Below are 21531 nucleotides of genomic sequence, written 5' to 3' on the forward strand. Positions count from 1 at the left end.
CTTAAATAATAGGAGAATGCAAAGGGCATAGACAAACAGAGGTACAGCTGAGAACTGAGCAGAAAGTATTAGTTTCTCTTGTATTTTCTATTCTTCTGGACTAAGAACTAAAAGTTACCATGCAGTCATAAAAGCCTGGCACATAGAGCACAGCAGAAATTATTATTTTTTATTACTTAAAGGGCAGTGGCCAAGAGCAGCCCTTCTGTTAACAGCAAAGAGGTGCAGATAAACACATAAGCAATGCTACCATGAAGTAGAGATTTTTGTTTTAACAAAATCTATATTTATATGATTATATTTCCGATGGTTGAGAGCAGCTATAATTAATGGATTTCTCTCCTTCTCCTAATGCAGCCATTTGTCAATTCAAATACAGAATGTCCAATCAATTTTGATGTATTTAGTAAGCAATTTGTCAAATGGTGCTATAATCCAGTTAATATATTAATTCTTGGCATGGAGAGAGCTCTGCCATCTACATGGTTTTCCATAGCTGGTGTGGAGTGAAAAATCTGTGCTGGAACTCAACGGTCACTCTCTAGAGGTGACACCTCTGTGTCCGGGCATCAGGAAGCACGGCACAATTCATCACTTAATAGGGAAACTGCTTTGCCGAACTAGACACCTGGGGTCGACTGGACAGTGTAGCTGCCAGTTCACTGTGCTAAACTGGGTTTCTTTGAGTGCCTGTGTGTCTCATATATTTTAAAAAATTGATCAAGCCAACATACGTGACACTAAATGCAAAGTAAGCTTCTGAGAGAGGAACAAGGCTTTATTAATGAAATGTATGCATCTTAAACTTAAAAAATACTTTTATAATGTTTCTTCATATGAACTGGTAAAGAAGTGGCTCTCAATCTTTTATTTTTCCTATCCCAACATCCTTCAGGTAAACGACTGATTCCTATTAGTATTTAACAAGACACTGTACTAAGGCCACAAAGGAACCAGTGGTCAAGATTCTTAGAAGGCCCTCTTCAGTATACACCGTGTGATGCTCTGAACATGACAGTTTTCTTACTTCATTATTGGATAAGATATAAATATATATTTCATCCAATAGTCACTATGTTATCTCCATCTTTTTCCTACATCTGTCTATGTACTGGGGCCTGGAGAAAGAGTAGCAGAGATTTCAAGTAGGTGGCCCAAATTTATACGATAGTATGAATCTGGGTTAGAGAGACAGGAAGGATCAAATTCTTTCTCCAGCTTTTTAGCGGGATATTCAATCCCTACCAGTTTGGGCAGAGCAGGGAATAAGAGAGAGATTTTCAATGTATCACAGATAACTTCCATGGGCATGTTTGGCAAATACTTTCCAAAAATGATGAATCTATCCATTCACTGTATCCAAATCTTCCCACATTTCTCTATCAGGAAATGCACTAGCAGAGATGAAGGCAAATCCTTTCTAGAACACAACACTGAAAACAAGGCAAAAAAATTTCATGTTGTTGTATGACAGAAACCACCACAACATGTAAAGCAATTATCACCCAATTAAAACTAAACTTTTTAAAAAACAGAAGGAAAGAAAAGAGGAAAGGATATTGCAGTCATAGTCCAGACATTAAGCTCCCCTTAGCCCATTTATGAACCATGAGCGAGCAAACTGCCAGAGCGGTTTGGCACAAGGCTGTGTATTTAAACCCTGCCATGTACACTAGTCCTCCAGACTACCAGACGTCCCATTGTTCGATGTGTCTGCTGAGAAAGGTGCCCTGTGTGTCAGAAAAGCACACTGAATCTTTTTCAATGACCCAGGGGGCAGAGGTCGCGTATTATAAATGGATAATGAGACCTAATGCAGTGCTGCGAGTATGGACAATGAAAGGGTCTATCCATAGCCCCTGGTGGATTGGTCATTCAGGCTTTTATTTCCTCTGCACACTTAATGGAGTCAAACAATTGACAGAAATTCTATAGAGAAGGCTGGAACTGGGAAAAACAACTGTATCCTAACTCTGATAGACAGATACAAAGAGTGACCCTGAAATGGCGCCAGAACTCCCATCACCACTGACAGAGCAGACTGCTGTAGCATTCCCCCTAAATTCTCATTCAGCCATTTGTTAGCAATTAACCTTCCTGATGGAAGTGACGGTGCATCAAACTACAAGCTCCCACCAACAACAACCCATTACATTACTGCAGGTGAGCAGATACAGACCATTCTCTTTTGGCCCCTTATTTTTGGAGAAAAGGGCAAACAGATCCCCCCACACCCTCCATCTTGTATCCCCACTACCCAATTAACAAAAAGCAGATTCAGAGGTATCAGTATCTGAACAGAAGAACTTTAAACTCTGGTAAAGTGAAAGTGTTAGTCGCTCAGTCACGTCCAACTCTTGGCAACTGCATGGACTGTAGCCTGCCAGGTTCCTCTGTCCATGGAATGCTCCAGGCAAGAATACTTCAGTGGGTAGCCATTCCCTTCTCCAGGAGATCTTCCCACCAGGGATTGAACCTGGGTCTCCTGCATTGCAGGCAGATTCTTTACCATCTGAGCAACTAAACTCTGGTGGGACAGAGTAAATGACATCAGAAGCAGTGGTACTCATGGACTAGAGGCTTTATGACCAATAGATCACTTTTCTTTAATCTATCAGAAACAATGATCTACCCCAGCCAAATCTGCCAATTCAATGGCAGTGAATATTAACAGCATAAATAGAAATGAACATACTCAATTGTACCTGGGAAAAAAAAGCATGTCATAAAACAAAGGAACAGTAAGTTGTAATAACACTCATAATTTTGTAAAATTAAAAAAGACATCTAAAAGAACAAAACAATCCTCTATAATAACTTTTCTTTTGTTTCATTTCAATTTTAAAAAACAATTACAACAGGATGGTGCTGTGACATAAGAACTTTTTTCCTCCCATATGATGAACACTAAAGCATATGACAGAAATAATAAGATTTAATTAACAATGAAGTCTAGGTCATTATGTTGTAATAGAAAGGACTTTTGACGCTGAAACTTCTCAACAATAAATAAACAATGACAGAGAAACCCAACCAACTATTCCACAGGTATGAAGATCTAGGTTAAGATATAGGTATCAATAAAAAGCATGTATCCCATGAACACAAAGGGAAAGAAAGTACACTGAACTTTTTGATAAACTATATATTTTCATTGAGGAAGAAAATGTATTGAATTTCATAATGTTCCTCAAGTTATACAGCATATATATGGCTAAATTCAGGGTCAATATTTCTCAAACAGATAATACGTCTCTTGGAGAAAAACACCCTTTCACTAAAATCATTTCTCTAAGGAAGGACATATGTCAGTTGATAAAATTAAGTATAAATGAGAGAATCCACCAAATATAATTCAATATGAAGTGGTGTTTTAAGTACTGCAAATATTCAGACCTAGATAGAGCAGTATGACACACCCAATGACCCAACAATGGACTATAAATACTCTATAAATAAGTCCTACATTACAAGTTTCCTCTACAGGAGAAAAACATTTCTTTCTTTCCCCTTCCACCCTACCAACTCTTGGGCAAATATTTATTATGGACAATGCAAGGAAATATTGTTGAGTACCTCTACCATACTTGGTACATACCACAACAGCGATGCAATCCAGGATGTTAGGTTAAATCTAACGTGACACTCTAAAGAGAGCGGTCAGAAAATTACTGCATGTTTAATTGCTTTTCCAGGGCACTGATGATGACCACGGTAGAGGAGACCAGTACTTTTTTCATCCTTTTTGTACCAGTATCTTCAAAATAGATCACCATTGTATTGTAAAACCAATAAAACAAGATAGTAAAATACTCTAAAAATGTCTTCACTCTAAACCTAAAAGTGTGATTTTATTACAAGGAAAAGCATTTCCTATTTTTACTCTCACAGTTGTACCTGGTAGGCCAGCAGCACAAATTTAGGTCAGAATCAAGATCTCTAGAATCTAACCTTAAATATGCTGCCTACTTGTGTTTTTCATAGTTTTAAAGTATTAGTTGCTCAGTCGTGTCCAACTCTTTACAAACCCATGGGACTGTAGCCCACCAGGCTCCTCTCTCTATGGCATTCTCCAGGCAATAATATTGAAGTGGGTTGTCATTCCCTTCTTCAGGGGATGTTTCCAACCCAGGGATCAAACCTGGCACTCCTGCACTGTAGGCAGATTCTTCATCTGAGCCACCAGGAAAGTCCTTCAAGCCCCTCACAGTTCTAGGTAAAAGACAAATGTCAATACTAGCTTTAGGTATTATCTACTTCATTATACATAAAGACTTAAACAAAAGTGCTAGTGAAGTCCAAGTGATCAGTAAAACAACATTTTAAAAAAGTCAATATATCAACAGACAGTCTAGCTATTCAAAAGTAACATTTCAGGTGGATTTTTTGAGTGATTTACATTGAGTTTTTAAATGTCATGCTGTCTAAATCATAATGAAACCTCATCTCTTCCCTCTAAATTCTCTCTGGGACAAAATTATTTCAGAGAAAGTTTACATCAGTTACTGATTATAATCCGAAAAATCTCAGAAAGGAGCTCAAATCTATAAATACACATATGGAGTATATATAGATGGAGTTTCTGAGTTATCTCCAAGAACCTACTGAATATTATCACCACACTTTATTACTTTGCCAACAAAGGTCCTTACAGTCAAAGCTATGGTTTTTCCAGTAGTTATGTATGGATGTGAGAGTTGGACCATAAAGAAGTCTGAGTGCCAAAGAATTGATGCTTTTAAACTGTGGTGTTGGAGAAGACTTTTGAGAGTCCCTTGGACTGCAAGGAGATCAAACCAGTCAATCCTAAAGGAAATCAGTCCTGAATATTCACTGGAAGGACTGATGCTAAGGCTGAAGCTCCAATACTTTGGCCAGCTGATACAAAGAGCCAACTTACTGGAAAAGACTTCGATGCTGGGAAAGACTGAAGGCAGGAGAAGAGGAAGAGATAGTTTGATGTCATCACTAACTCAATGGACAAGAGTTTGAGCAAGCTCTCAGAGATAGAAGGACAGGGAAGCCTGGCATGCTGCAGTCCATGATGTCTCAAAGAGTCGGAGGTGACTGTGTGACTGAACAAGAAATATACTACATGCACCAAAACAGAGGCAACACTGTAATCAGCAATTCTTTCTCCTGCTCAGGGCAATATATTTCTCTTATTGTTTCAGTGAATGATATAACCTTTTGTTTAAGCCAGTCATCTATTTCTCTTTACTTTTCTTCAGTAACCTCATATAGACCCAAATCCTACAGATGCAACTTGTTCAATTTCTCCAAAATTCAGCCACTTCTCTCCATCCCCACTAAGAATTAACTTCTTCCTTAATTAGCCCTAAGCAAAAGGCTATTTTTTGAACCATCCATAACAAAGCTTAAAAATAAACAAAGAAATAACAAAATTTATTCCAAGTAACTTGAGAACGCCAAAGGAGAAGAGGGTGGCTGAGGATGAGATGGTTGGATGGCATCACCAATTCAATGGACACGAACTTGGGCAAACTCCAGGAGATGGTGAGGGACAGAGAGGCCTGGTGTGCTGCAGTCCGTGCGGTCGCTGAGTCAGACACAACTTTGTGACTAAACACCAACAACAGCTTGAGTACCTCTTAGGAATAGAGAATAATCCACTAGTCAGTAATGTGAAACTAAAACTGCCCAGCATCCTATCAAAAATCATTAGGTACACAAAAATGCAGGAAGGCACACCAAGAAAAAAAAAATCAGTCAATAGGAAAACTCCCCAACAATACCAGGGTGAAAAGAGTTAGCACACAAGGATTCTAAAGCAACTATTACAAAATAAATGCTCTATATGTTCAAACATGTACATGATAAAGAAAGAAATGAAAGATATGAAAGAACATCCAGATGGCACTGGATGAAAAATATAGTATCTGAAATGACAAATGTGTTGAATAAACTAGCACACTAGACAGAGCAGAAGAGATGATAATATATATATAAATACATAGAAATACAAACTATACAAAATCAAACAGAGTGAGGGAAAGAGAATTTTTTAACTGAGCAAAGAATCAGTGAGTTGGGAAAATATCAAGTGATGAACATACATATAACTGCAGTCAGAAAAGGAGCAAAGAGGAATGATAGAAAAAAAATTGAAGATATAACTGCACTAAAATTTTCAAATCTGATGAAAACTAAAATCCCACAAATCAAATAATCTCCAAGGAGAAGAACACCATACCACAATTTTATAATTTAATTACTTTTCCCATCTGATCTTTCCCATTTCCTTTCTTGTGCTATAATTCACTCTACTTTTGCTAGTTTCCTAATATGAAAGCAGACACCACTGATTTCATTTTATAACATGGGCATTTAGTCCTATGAATTTCACCCTGAGTACCATTTTAGTGCCATCCCACAAATTTTTCATTTTTTCTCCAAAGTTTTAATTTTTAAATAAATAACTATAGATTCCTATCAAGTTGCTAAAATAGTACAACAAAGGTCTGCACAGCCTTCACCTAGTTTCAAAACCAGGAAAGTATCATTGATACAATCCAGCGGACTTATTCAGATTTCACTAGTTTTACACATACAATTTTACATATACTCATTTTGTGGTGAGAGTGTGAGGGGGTGTTTATATGTAATTCTATTCCATTTTATCACACATTTATCTGTATAACCTCTGCTTCAATCAAGATACAGAACTGTTCCATCAAAGATCTACTGAATTCTTTATGGTCATATTCAACCCTCCCTCTTTGTCTCTCTACAGGATGCCCTTGAGAATCATCCAACTTGTGGCATGTATTTATACTTCAACCTACTATTCTTTTCTCCCTGAATAGTAGTCTAAGATAGGGATGTGTTCTGTTTTTATTTTCATTCAGCTAAAAATATCCTAATTTCCCCTTTGATTTCTCCTATGAACCATGTATCATGTAGAAGTGCATTGTTTACTTTCCATATATTTGTAGATTTTCCAGAGATCTGTTAATCATTTCTAATTTAATTCCATTGTGGTCCCAGAATATACATACTTTGTATAACTTGAAAGCTTTTAAATTTACTGGGACTTGTTTTATGGCCCGGAAGAAGGTCTGTGCACTTGAAAAGAATGCACACGCTACTGTTGTTGGGTGGAGTGCTCTACTTCGTCTAATAGTAATGTAGCAAGTGAGAGTTTAAAGTGGGTTTTCCCAGACTAGTGGTTGCCAAGGGGATGGGGATTGAGGCAGGAATGGAGTTAGTGGATATAAGCTTTCCCCCCCTACCCCAGATATAAGCTTTTATATATAAATGGGTAAACACCAAGGTCTTACTGGAGAGCACAGAGAACTATAATGAGTAACCGATGATAAATCATAATGAAAAAGAATATTTTAAAAAGGAATGTATATATATATGTATCAATATAACCAAATCCCTTTGCTGTAAAGCAGAAATTAACACAACATTATAAACCAACAGCTGTTGCAGTTCTTCAGTTGCTAAGTCATATCTGACTCTGCAACCCCATGAACTGCAGCAAATACATGTCAATAAAAATCAACTATATATCAATAAAAAATATATCGATTTTAAAAAGTGAGTTTCTCCTAAGCAGCATATAACTGGGTTTTATTTTTTGACCCAACTTGACAATCTCTGACTTGTCCAGTATTTAGGCCATTTATAACTAACATGAGTACTGATGATGCTTAGGGTTACATCAACTTGCTTATTCTTAACATTTTACTTCCTTTTTCAGCACTTAGCTTTGCTTTTTATTTCATCATATATCTTTAACAACACAGTTTGCCTCCAAATGATGTTAGAGTCAGACATACAATAAAAACCTTACAATAGTATAGTTCCATTTCCCACTCTCCTGGCTTTTATACTACTCTTGTCACACACACATATGTGTTTTAAAGACCACAGTGCATTCACACTATTTTTGTGTTAACAGTCAATTATATTTGAAAGATAGTTAAATAATTAACAAAAACCCCATATATAGGTCTTAACCATTTTCACTGTGTATCAAAGCTATACTTCTCTTGCATGATCCTTTGTTACCATTTAACAAAGAAAACTCAGTAAACTTAGGGAGGAACTTCTCACATACCCATGGATTATCTTAGAAGTTCAAAGCCTGACCTATCCCCAACAAAGCTAGTTAATGTCAGCAATTTAAAAATACTGCTGCTGCCAAATCACCTGAAAGAAAAGGAGGAAACATTATTTTTTGCCCAAATAAAACTTCCCCAGTTTAACTCGTAAGCCCTGGTTTAATTTACAATTTGGGAAGCTCGGAAACAGACTAAAGAAAAAGTATTATCTACTTTGGGATCACATTCAAAGCTGGTTGATATCTGTTAGTCTCGTCTTTGTTTTTGGCAAAGGAATACACTGAAATAAAATGCCTATTTTAGAAAAGGTTAATTATAGTTATGTATTTTTTCTGAAGGAAAAAAAAAATCCTGTTACCACAAAACAACTAATCATCACTATTGTAATCTTTTTATAAATGATTCCCAAGATTTCTTATGACCCAGGCAAAACTTTTTTAATATTAGATTCTTAACTCTTACCCTCACTGAGCTAGATAGCAAGATTAGACTACCATCTGCATATCTTCTTTACACATCAACTAATCAGTCTACTCAAACCATATGACTTTTTTGGCTTATTCTAAACAGCAATTTCTTATGGCTCACCCTAATAACAAAGAAGCAAATTCCACCTCCAAAGTGACCTTCTAAGGGGCAGGTTCATATGAGTCAATTTATACACCAAAATTGTTCAATTTTGAATCATTCCATTCAATTAGTATGGGTAGTAAACGTGACTAGAGTTAAGAATACAAAATTTGGAGTTTTCACTTACTTCACTATATTTAGGTAAGAAGTCTTTAATGTTCAGGCACGTTTCCCTTTCCCTGCCCATCAGTGACCCTTAGGCCACATATGCAGAACTTTTGTTTATCAACTAGTGGTGTACTTGTTATGATTACAGGGCTGGAAGGGGAGGTGGGGATTCCTTGCTAAACATCCTGCTCTCCTAGTCTCTTCTCCCTGCGACAAAGTGTCTTTCGCATTTCCATTTACATCATTCTTTGTCCAGTATTATTACAACTTCCGGAGTCTGTACAAGTCTACTTCACTTGATCTACAGATACAGACACAACCAAAGAAAATGCTGGTGAAGCTAGCAAAGTTTGCATTCGTTTTACTCCAAATGATTATATTTGGAGATACTTTCAGTACTCTATTATCAATAGTCTGCAGATTTTCAACATGGTCAAGTAAAACAAAAACTTCCTGCCTCCAGGTACAACATTATCTTTTCAAATGGTTTCAGTAAGGGAAATGGAGAGAAGGCAAGAAGGTAGTAACAAAGTCTTCTTCAGGAGGTTCTAACCTGCATAAAGATGGGCTCAACAGATGGGCAGGTAAAGGTACTCTCTCTAAACCGGCTCCAGCATTGCTTTAACCAGTTATATTTCAGCTTTTACTCCTCTGATGCAGATGTCCATGTTTTGAATGTTTAATTTCTTCAAAAGTGAAATATACTAGTTTGTCCAGGACTCTAAATCAAATAGCCTTTTTCTTTAAAAAAAAAAAAATTATTTGGCTGCACTGTGGCAGGTGGGACCTTCACTGTGTCACTCTAGATCTTTCACTGTGGCACACAGATAATGGTTGTGAAGTGCAGGCTCAGTAGTTGTGGTACTGTGAGCTTAGCTGCTCCATGGCATGTGGGATCTTACTTCCCCAGCCAGGGATCAAACCTATGTTCCCTGAATTGCAAGGCAGATTCTTAACCCTGGACCACCAGGGATGTCCCTCAACAGCCTTTCTTTATGTAAGAAAATGTGACTTCAAAATTCAGGCTAAATCTGTGTCTCTGCTGTCAATGTAAAGAAGTGATATAATACTTATTACAGAATCACCTATCTCTGCAATTCATAGGGTCACAAAGAGTCGGACACGACTGAGTGACTGAACTGAACTGAGGAGTTTTTTAAATTAAGTTATATCTATAGTAACATTTCACTAGATAAGAGGAAACATAACAATTATGTAACCTAGATACAGGACACACATATTAAGTCTGTCACTTAGACAACAGATCTGGCAACAAGGTCAAGATCACAGATTCAGAATAGGTATTCCATTATTAAATCCTTGAAGTCTATTAATTGAAAATATTTCTTATTTATTTCTGAAATAAGAAAGAAAGCTTCAGAATGATGCTTAGCATCACTGCATTGACCACAGTAACATGTTTATAAGAGCAAGTATTATTATTGATACTTTATACTTATCAAGTTAATGAGAGGTGGTCTGGAACTAGAAACTTGGCCTTTTCATCCTTATTCCTATGCTAGTCCATCTGGAATTCAAAACATCTACCATGACATGCATTATATTACGTATTTTATTTAGAAATCAAACAATCATCAGTGACCAGTTCAAATTGCCTAATTTTGTTCTAGTCCAACTGTGCAACATCTCACAGGTTTATTCTGTCTTCTCTGTAAAAGCCTTAATAAACACCCTCCCATCTTGTTCCAGTATCATGTAGCCACTACACCTCTTCCCTACTACTGAACCTCTTCTTACAATACTGCCAGTGTGTTCTTTCTAAGGTGAAATTCTGATGGTGCTGTTACAATGTTTGGAAACGACTGACAGCTTGGGCTACAGTGGCGTTTCTTCAGTCATGCACCTGGGGGCTTTTGTAGTTCTAAGAATTGGACAAAGGTGTTTAGAGCTGTTAAAGTTAGCTTAACTCACTGGAACAAATAAGTCAAGGAATAGAGATAGCTGCTTTTTTTTTTTTTTTTTTGAAATTTTGCCTGTATCTTTTTCTACATGTTTGGAACTCGCTACTGTTTGTCTACTGTAACAGACTTGTCAACATAACTAAAGAGGACTTTCCTGGTGGTCCAATGGTAAATCAAGCGAACATGAGTTCAATCCCTGGTCTGGGAAGAGCCCTTATGCCACAGAGCAACTAAGCCCATGTGAAACAACTGCTAGGGCACTAGTGTGCCTGAGAGCCCATTCTCTGCAACAAGAGAAGCCAGTGCAATGAGAAACCTGCATACGGCTATGAGAGGGTAGCCCCTGCTCAGCTCAGCTAGGGAAAGCCCACCTGCAGCAATGCAGACCCAGTGCAGCCAAAAATAAATAAAAAGTATATTCAAAAATAACTAAACAAAGAAAACCGGTATTAATGCCAAAATAGTCAGCTATACTTAATTCAACAATTAACTATTTTTACCTCTGTAGAGAGGTATGGGAAAATGTTCCTATAAACATTGACATGATATATCAATATATGTTTTTTCCAAGTCATATGATAGAGTTAAATATATGCTGAGATAACCTAGAACCTAAGAACTTTTATACACTCTGCTTCTTAAACCAGAAAACCACTTACTATCCCTCTGTAAACAATTTAGCAACTTAAGCCATTGCCTTCACAATTCCATGTATAACCCTTCACTGATGACCTGTCTCACTTTCTTCTATGTTTTGATAAAACATCTGTCTCCTGAATTAGATACTGAATTCACTGAGGACAGAAGCAACATACTACTCTCATTTAAACCACGAGTTCCTGACACAGAGACGTCATTCAATAAATACATGCTAGAAGAATCAGTGAATTCAATCATATAAGAGAAATGAAACCACCAATTATTCGTTACAATTACGGAGCTTCATAACTTTACTGCAAAGTCAGTACACTTCCTCTGTTTCCAGTATAACATATGACACATTATAAACATAAAATTGTTTTACAAATTTTTTACTTCATACTGTATAATGCAACCAGGCAAGAAAATAAGTCTGATAGAATAAAACTCCATTAAAAACATGTCAGTGTTGATTTACAGAAAATTTCCTAAAAGCATACAGTACTCAGAGCCATCTATTTAAATTAAGGATTCAGTGAATTCTACAGAATTGCATTATAATTGTAAAGAATTTTTAATTCAATGACCGTAAGCTGGATAATAAATATTAAATTATCTTTTCCGGTCTCACCTACAAAGAAGGCTGTTTCTAGTTCAACGTATACTTTTTTCTCCTTAAGTAAAGAAAGAACCCAGATCAAAAGTAAACAAAATCCTTATGGAGCTGCAATCACTACTTCAATGTTGCAAAACAATCCTACATAGCAAAAAGCCTGCTAGTAACAATTTCCACAGCAAAAAGTGTGTGACTTCTTTTTATGTCAGAAACAGATTCCAATTTTTATTATATCCTAGAATCTTTATTTTTTTAAAAAAATTTGGGGAATACCCACCAGATATTCTCTATCAATTTATATGTAAAAGTAAGGGTATATGTCATGACCAGGGAACATGAACATCCAGAGCCACAATTAATGTGTGCTAAAGCTTATGATGTATCGTATTAAAATATCTTCCTTGCCTCCATCAGATTGTTTATGGCCCCTGGCCTATGTACCACTGGTAATATGCATGGTTACATTAAAAGTCAGCATTTTAAGATGAAAGCTCAATATAGTGTCTGGAAGGAAAAAATCAAGAGCTACTCACAGCCAGCAAGCAGGAACTGATAATACTGTACTGCGTCTGCAGCGAGGAGCAGAGGGTGGTTTGCATTAAATGGTGGCTGCAATTCATTCCATTGAGGAGTTCTAAGGAAATAACAGAAGACTATTAATATTCAGGCTTAATAGATGGAATATAAATCATTATCACTGTCACCACTTATAGACACTGATATAAACTCACACTATCATTTTAATCATTAAAATGAACTTGTTGGAGTGCTGAAACCTGAAACACAAAGCCATCTGTTTAGGAAGAATAAAAAGGTGGCAGTGAGTCATACAAATTACATAGAGTCAATATTAGTTTAATAGCAGACGACCCTCCAACATAATAGACAAGACATTTAAAACACTGAATAGAGAGGAAGTGTGAAACTCAAATGTCACAACTAATTTTTACCTAATTTCTGACAATTGTCAGTGTTTCTGACAATTGTTAGTGCCCTCTATTCTTAGAATATATTTACATTTTAAAATAAAATGAAGCAGAAAATAATGGTTAAAAAAACACAGTTAATGGTTGACTTATTGAAGACCTGATTATCTTGAGTTCCAAAATAAGCCACTTATTTAAATGATGGTGCACTAATTTTAATTAGATCTGCCCACTCCTAAATAGCTTGACACATAAGATATTGATCAGATCAATCCAGTGCAGCCAAGTAGTAGGAAAGAGTGCTGGAGCTGCCAAAAATCAATACAAGAATATTTTTAAATGTCAAAGAGAGAGAGATCATTTTCATATCCTTTTTTGTCTGTTTCCTTCCATACATAGCTTCCCTGATGGCTCAGACAGTAAAGAATCTGCCTATATCACAGGAAACACAGGTTCGATCCCTGGGTCGGGAAGATCCCCTGGAGCAGGCAATGGCAACCCACCCTAGTATTCTTGCTGGGAAATCCCATAGACAGAGAGGCTACAGTTCATGGGGTCTCTGAGCCGGACACAACTGAGCAACTAATACTTCCACACACATCAGGACCAATTTTCTCTGTCTCTCCTATACCAGTATACATTATATTGAATGGGTTTTGTCCTAGATCTTATTTCTCCCTCTTTACACTAGATTATAAAAGTTCTAATGACTATGTACTTTCAAGGAGGACTCTGATTTTAATAAGCATTTTTACAGTGATGAGCCATTTTATCTTGGGAAATCACTTTATTTATTATTATTATTTTAATATTTATTTACTTGGCTAATATTCTTTGGAGCATAATTCTTGACAGCTAAACAGTGACAATGTCCATCAACTGATGAATGGATAAACAAAATGTGGTACATCCATATAAGTCACTTGGCCATAAAAAAGGAATGAAGTTCTGCTACATTCTTAACATTGCTGGGCGTGAAAAACACTGCACTAAGCGAAGGAAGTCAGACGCAATAGGTCACATTTTGTATGATTCCATTTACATAAATGTCCAGAGTAGGCAAATCCAAAGACACAAGGTAAAGTGGTATTGCATAGGGCTGAAGGGTTGAAGGAGAATGGTTGGAGAGGATTGACTGCTAACAGATACGGGGTTTCTTTGGAGGGTGATGAAAACTGATTGTGGTGGTCCAGCGGTTAAGAATCCATCTTCCAATGCAGGGGATGTGGGTTCGATCCCTGGTTCAGGAACTAAACTCTAACATGCTGCAGGGCCACCAAGCCCACGCACCACAACAAGAGAAGCCCTCATGCTGCAACGAAGACCCCACCACCCTCAAAAAACTGACTGTGGTGATGGGTGCACAACCTAGTGAAAATTCATGTTAAGTGACTGATTATATTATATGCATTAAATATAAATTATATCACAATTAAAAAAGGGATGAATTATCAAAAACTGCAACAAGAGGCATTTGTTGTTCAGTCACTCAGTTGCATCCAACTCTTTGCAATCCCACGGACTGCAGCATGCCAGGCTATCCTGTCCTTCACTATCTCCCGGAGTTTGCTCAAACTCATGTCCATTGAGTCCATGATGCCATCCAACCATCTCATCCTCAACCACTCCCTTCTTCTCTTGCCGCCCATCTTTCCCACCAATCAGGGTCTTTTCCAATGAGTCAATTCTTCGCATCAGACAGCCAAAGTAATGAAGCTTCAGCTTCAGCATTAGTCTTCCCAGTGAATATTCAGGGTTGATTTTCTTTATGATTGACTAGTTTGATCTCCTTGCAATCCAAGGGACTCTCAAGAGTCTTCTCCAACACCACAGTTCAAAAGCATCAATTCTTTGGTGCTCAGCCTTCCTTATGATCCAACTCTCACATCCATACATGACTACTAGAAAAATCATAGCTTTGACTAGACAGTAAGAGGGATAAATCAAAATAATTTTGCTGGGAGAAAGAAGACAAAAAGAGTATCCACTCTGATTCTATTTATATAAAATTCTAGAAATTAATAAACTGACCTACAATGACAGAGAGCAGACCAGTGGTTGCCTAGGGCTCAGTGGGTGAAATAGGAATGAAGAGGGGCAAGAGGAAAGATTACAAAGAGGCATAAGAAAATATCTGAGGTGAGAATATATTCATAATGTGGGGCTTCACAGATGGCATAGGGGTAAAAGAATCCGCTTGCAATGCAGAAGATATAGGAGTCACAGGTTTGATCCCTGAGTTGGGAAGATGCCCTAGAGAAGGAAATGGCAACCCACTCCAGTATTCTTGCCTGGGAAATCCCATGGACAGAGAAGCCTGGAGGGGCTACCATCCATGGGATCGGAAAGAGTCGGACACGACTTAGCAACTAAACAACAATGTATTTATAATGTTAATCATGGTGATGTTTCACAGCTGTATACATATATCAAACCTTATCAAACTGTACACTTTTAATATTTTATACCTCAACAAAGTTGAGTTTTTTAAATAAAAAACAAAAAGAGATACTACCTAACCAGAGTCCAGCTGGCTCGAGGAGATGTCATCATTTCCAGTGGGGTGTCATCACTGATCTTGGGGGCGGTGCTTAGTGGTCGTGGCTCCATCACGTGCTCCACTAAGGTCCCATAGCAGCTAATAATATAGAGGGATTCAACTACAACTTGTTTGGACTGATCTACAAACAGAAAAACAGATGCTGGATATGTGAGAATGGCACAAAAGGAGAAGAGCTTCACTTTTACAAGTTACTGACCCTTCAATCTGTTCCTGAGGCTGGCTGCGAAAATAAGAAGGCAGAAGCTTTTTCACACAGTGCCCGCTCCTTGTCTAAAGGTTATTCTTATAAGTAGATGCTAATAAATATGAAGGGCTTCTTCAATGACTCAGTAGGTAAAGAATATGTCTGCAATGCAAGAGACGCAGGAGATACAGGTTCGATACCTGGGTCGGGAAGATCCCCTGAAGGTGGAAATGGCAACCCACTCCAGTATTCTTGCCTGGCAAATCCCATGGACAGAGAAGCCTGGTGGGCTACAGTCCATGGAGTCTCAAAGAGTCGGATATGACTTAATGACTGAGCACAACAATAGTGAACATGAAAAGGTCTTTGCTATCAAAATATTTTTAAATCTTTAAGCAATTTATTTCAAGAATGACACAAATATATTCAAAATTCTAGTATGCTGAAACAATATTATACAATCTTTTGCATTTGCCTACAGTGTAGTAATTTGTCCCACAACACGCAAAATGAATACCAGGTGAGAGAGGGAAGGATGGACAGAAAAGGAACCCCGTAAGGACTAAGATTTAGTTATATCAGAGGTACCAACTCAACTGCATGAGAGACTGTGTCTGCCTAAATCAGCCTAACTTCTCACACACTCCCTCTCAGAAAAGTTTCTCCTTTAAATTTCTGGATTAAAACAAACAAACAAATGAAAAACAGGAGCAAATCCTCCTCCCCCAAAGCTTCTTCCTTCATTCCTTTCAATGGGCTCACTGGCCCCCACAGTAGGTGAAGAGCAGTCATGCTTTGAGGTCAGGTGCTGAATATGGATCTAATCAAATGACTTTATAACAAGTACACACGTCCTCATTACCAAGACAGGTTTAGTCCTCTATCTTGGGTTTTACAGTAAACCTAGGAGCACATAAAATCCCTCATGAGTCCTGGGCGGGTCACCTTATCTCTTTGCCAAAGGACTCAATTACAGCTGATTGGAGAACATGGCTAATGACCAGTCAGTGGGACACAAAGAGCAGCAAGTTAAAAGGGTAATTAGAACAGAAGGGAGAAGCATTTGAAACGGAGCTTCACAGAGGGTTTTAACTAGTAACAAAAAGTCATTTCGATAGCATCATTAAAGCAAAGGAGGTAACAAAAAAAATAAAGATGGGATAAGAAAATGGAAGGCTTGCCTACTCCACAGTATCCTCTCCCACTTAGGTAAAGAGCCTGCTGTGCCTGGGATCCTATTTCCAAGGAAAGGGCCACTGAAAGGCGATAACGAGGGAAAGAGCTGATGTCTGACTGCCAGTATTAAGCGTCAAGGAGAGCCGTTTTGCCAAGAACAATACAGCCTGTGGAATTCATCAGAAGAGGGCTTCGCTAACAGTTCAGTTTCTGACCTACTTCAATAGGATCACAATAATAAGAGGAAATTTTTAACATTCAAAATAAAACACTTGGTCCAGGAAAGTAGGCACTCTTTTCTACGTAAGAACAATAAGGGATCATATACAGTATTTCTGTAAGCTGATTCTGGTGGTCAAAGATGGATTTAAATAAACAATACTATATAAGTTCAAAGGGACACTAGTTACCATGAAAGATTCTTATTTCTGCGTGGGAGCCTGTATATCTTAATTTATAACATGGCAGAGCTGTTGTTGATTATTCTTAGAGATGTATCAGAAAACCTGGATTCAAACTGATACCACTGCCAACTAACTAGCATTTTCAGCTAAACTACTTAAACTCACTAAACTCAAATTCTTCATCTCTAAAATAGGGATAACAGCATTTTTCCTCTCCACAGTTCATAGACAATGGCATGAAAATATCATTTGAGAAGAATGTAAAAGATACATATAATGATATGGGACTGACAACTTTGACAGCACCTGTATATTGTCACCAGCAAAACAAAAACATTCAGTGGGCAATTTATTTCACATTTATAGTGACAGGACAGCCTTTTCTGTTGATGAGACTTGAGCAGTTGAGGAAAGACAATGCTAACTGAGTGGGGGGAAAATTCTGTTATTGGGCTGAAGCTTATTCAAAGAGAACTGCTATGAGTTTTCTTCAATAAACACAAATTACATATGGTAAGTTTAACTTCAGTAAAAACACATACCTTTTTCTCTTTTCAGACCTGCATTATTTGCAAACCACGATCGGGATGTCCCAAACGTTGCTGCCACACAAAATTCTCCGCCCACTGATTTGCTTGGTGAAATTTGTGGAGGTGGTTTAACTTTGCTTAAAAGATAAAATGATAGAAAAAAAATTACCAAGATGAAATCACAGTCCTCAAGATAATGACATATTTCCCTTAAAATTCTGCCACATGTAGACATGTGTTTTGCCTTAAGTAGAACTGTGATCGGCAGCAAAACTAGTTCAAAGTTTCAAGGTATTATCAGAATAGCAGCTTCTAAGACCAAGAAGAATTGACTTCTTTCTGAAGAATATGCTGCCAAAATCCAAGTCAACTTATTTGAAGTGGATAATATTTCCCTGGATATTTCAAAGTGGAACAATAAAACCAGCATAAACCTCTCATAACAATAGGACAGCTTATTATTTCATATTAAATATAAAACGTGAGACTGACAATGCAGTTGAATGGAGATAGCATGTATGAAAACACAGATGATACAGAATGGAACCCTGACAATGCTCACAGCCACATGCAATGTATGGTTAGACAATGTCTGGAGAGGAAATCTAACGATCTAATGCAATTATAATCACTGATCTTCCTATTTCTTACGTTTTCTTTGTGGATTTGTGAAAATGACAGGTCCATTTTTGTTCTGTTTCTTCTAATGTTTAAGAATACAATAAGTAACTTCTGCTACTTCACGTAACTACCATAAAAAAGCACAAGCTTTCCTCTTTGCTTTCCCCAAATCAGCTTCCAGCTTCTAGTACAATCAACTTCTGATAACAACCTATTGTCTTCTTTCAATCCTGTATCTCTTCTCTATGTCAAAGTCTGCCCCCAAAGTTCCTTAGCAATTTCACCAGGGACCTTATAAACTCTGCTAGACAGTCTCCAATGTCAAATGACATTATTTCTACTTTCCTTTGCTCATTATCCTTTATCTCTTTGTCTTTTAATGAAGTAAGGTTAGCTGGAGAAAGACTGGGTTTTGGGGGTCAGGTAAAAACATGAATCTGAATCCTAGGTGCAAAAGCACCTGTGTGAATTTCGCTTGTTAACCTCTCAGAGCTCACACAACTAATATATAAAACAGAAAGATCATAATGCCTACCTCGTAGTGTTATTTTAAGGATTACCATATTACATGTGTTCTCAAAGTGTGGACCCTGGCACTGAGAAGTTCTTAGACATGCAAATAATCTTCAAGCCATGCCCCACCCTGACAATCTGTTTTAACAAATCTTCCAGGAGATTCTGGCAACCACTCAGGTTTAAGAACCATTGATTTTGTAACGTGCAGAAAGCACTCAGGGCAGTGCCTTCCCATACCTCAGTTCTTAATGCTAACTATCTCCTACTTAGCACACAGTCTTAAGTTTTTAAAAGATCAGACTTCAGTTCGGTAATCTCAGTTTCCAGGTGTTATGACACCTGAAATAGTCTCACGTATCTGATTTCCTGAGCCCTCTGTTTTGATGTCTTCCTGGTAGGGAAAGCAAAATGTCTGGATCAGAAGCCACTCTGCTTGGTCCTTTTGGTGTCTGCCTTTGACAAAATCCATACGATGCACCTTGTCACATACGACAAGGCCTCTTCTTTCCAACATTAACATTTTCTAAACACTCCAAGTTATTGCCCATAAAAGTCACATCCATGCCTCAAACACTGAAGACTTCCACTGACAGGGCACAGAATAATAGCGTCGTGTGTGTGTCAAGAGTCTGTGATAAAACGAATGTTTCTACCAACAATTTCATATCTCTGCTGCATTTGCCACAGCTGCAATGTTGCTGTTGTTGTTCAGTCACTCAGTCATGTCCAACTCCGCAATCCCATGGACTGCAGCACACCAGGCTTCTCTGTCCTTCACTGTCTCCTGGAGTTTGCTCAAATTCATGTCCACTGAGTTGGTGATACTATATAACCACCTCATGGTCTGCCACCCTCTTCTCCTTTAGCCTTCAATCTTTCCCAGCATAGGATCTTTTCCAATGAGTTGGCTCTTCACATCAGGTAGCCAAAATACTGGAGCTTCAGCATCAGTCCTTCCAATGAGTACTCAGGGTTGATTTCCTTTAAGACTGACTGGTCTGATCTCCCTGCAATCCAAGGGACAATCAAGAGTCTCCTCCAGCACCACAATTTGAAAGCATCAATTCTTCGGTGCCCAGCCTTCTTTATGGTCTAACTCTCATATCCGTACATGATTACTGGAAAAACCATAACTTTAACTACATGGAAAAGTGATGCCTCTGCTTTTTCATACGCTGCCTAGGTGTGTCATAGCTTTTCCTCCAAGGAGCAAGTATCTTTTAATTTCATGGCTGCAGTCACCACCTGCATTGATTTTGGAGCCCCCAAAAATAAAATCTGTCACTGCTTCCACTTTTTCCCATCTATTTGCCATGAATTGACAGGACTGAATGCTCTTAGTTTTTTGGAAGCTGAGTTTTAAGCCAAATTTTTCACTCTCCTCTTTCACCCTCATCAAGAAGCACTTGAGCTCCTCAGTGCTTTAGTTCCTCTTCACTTTCTGCCATCAGGTAGTATCATCTGCATATCAAAGGTTGTTGATATTTCTCCCGGCAATCTTGATTCCAGTTTGTGATTTACCCAGCCTGGCATTTTGCATGATGTACTTAATGTGCATATAAGTTAAATAAGCAAGGTGACAGTATACAGCCTGGATGTACTTTTCCAATTTTGAACCAGCCCGTTGTTCCATGTCCAGTTCTAACTGTTGCTTCTTGACCTGCATACAGGCCTTTCAGGAGGCAGGTAAGGTGGTTTGGTATTCCCAACTCTTTAAGAATTTTCCACAGTTTGTTGTGATCCACACATTCAAAGGCTTTCATGCAGTCAATGAAGAAGTAGATGTTTCTCTGGAACTCTCTTGCTTTTTCTATAATCCAATGGATGTTCGCAATTTGATCTCTGGTTCCTCTGCTTTTCCTAAATCCAGTTTACACATCTGGAAGTTCTTGGCTCACATACTATAGAAGCCTGGCTTGAAAGATTCTGAGCATTACCTTGCTAGCATGTGAAATGAGCGCAATTGTATGGTAGTTTGAACATTCTTTGGCATTGGCCTTCTTTGGGACTGGAATGAAAACTGACCTTCTTCCAGACCTGTGACCATTGCTGAGTTTTCAAAATTTGCTGGTTATGCTGATTGTAGCACTTTAAAAGCAACATCTTTTAGGATTTTAAATAGCTCAGCGGGAATTCCATCATCTCCACCAGCTTTGTTCATAGTAATGCTTCTTAAGGCCCACTTGACATTACACTCCAGAATGTGAGTGACCATACCATCATGGTTATCCAGGTGGTTAAGATCTTTTTTGTACAGTTCTTCTGTGTATCCCTCCCTGCCATCTCTTCTGCTTCTGTTAGGTCTTACTGTTTCTGTTTTTTATTGTGCTCATCTTTGCCTGAAATGTTCCTTTGGTATCTTCAATTTTCTTGAAGCAATCTCTAGTCTTTCCCATTCTATTATTTTCCTCTATTTCTTTACATTGTTCACTTAAGAAGGCTTTCTTGTCTCTCCTTGCTATTCTCTGGAATTCTACATTCGTTCGGTATTTATTTCCCTTTCACCTCTGCCTTTCGCTTCTCTTCTTTTCTCAGCTATTTGTAAGGTTCCTTCGTAGTCTTTATTTCCATTGTGTGTGTGCTCAGTCACGTCCGATTCTTTG

General features: G+C 37.9%; 1 protein-coding gene across 2 annotated transcripts in view; it reads right to left on the reverse strand.

Moving 5' to 3' along the window:
* The window catches only part of BCAS3 (BCAS3 microtubule associated cell migration factor), a 589830-nt gene that overhangs the window by 303637 nt on the left and 264662 nt on the right, over positions 1-21531 (reverse strand). For both annotated transcript variants that reach the window (XM_068975810.1, XM_068975809.1), the window contains 3 exons: positions 17804-17928; positions 15450-15615; positions 12542-12642 (listed from right to left, as the gene is read on the reverse strand). In XM_068975810.1, the coding sequence (XP_068831911.1) occupies positions 12542-12642; positions 15450-15615; positions 17804-17928 (392 nt within the window). The remainder of the gene's footprint in view (positions 1-12541; positions 12643-15449; positions 15616-17803; positions 17929-21531) is intronic.

The sequence above is a fragment of the Capricornis sumatraensis genome, chromosome 8 (assembly GCF_032405125.1).
Source record: "Capricornis sumatraensis isolate serow.1 chromosome 8, serow.2, whole genome shotgun sequence".
Taxonomy (NCBI): domain Eukaryota; kingdom Metazoa; phylum Chordata; class Mammalia; order Artiodactyla; family Bovidae; genus Capricornis; species Capricornis sumatraensis.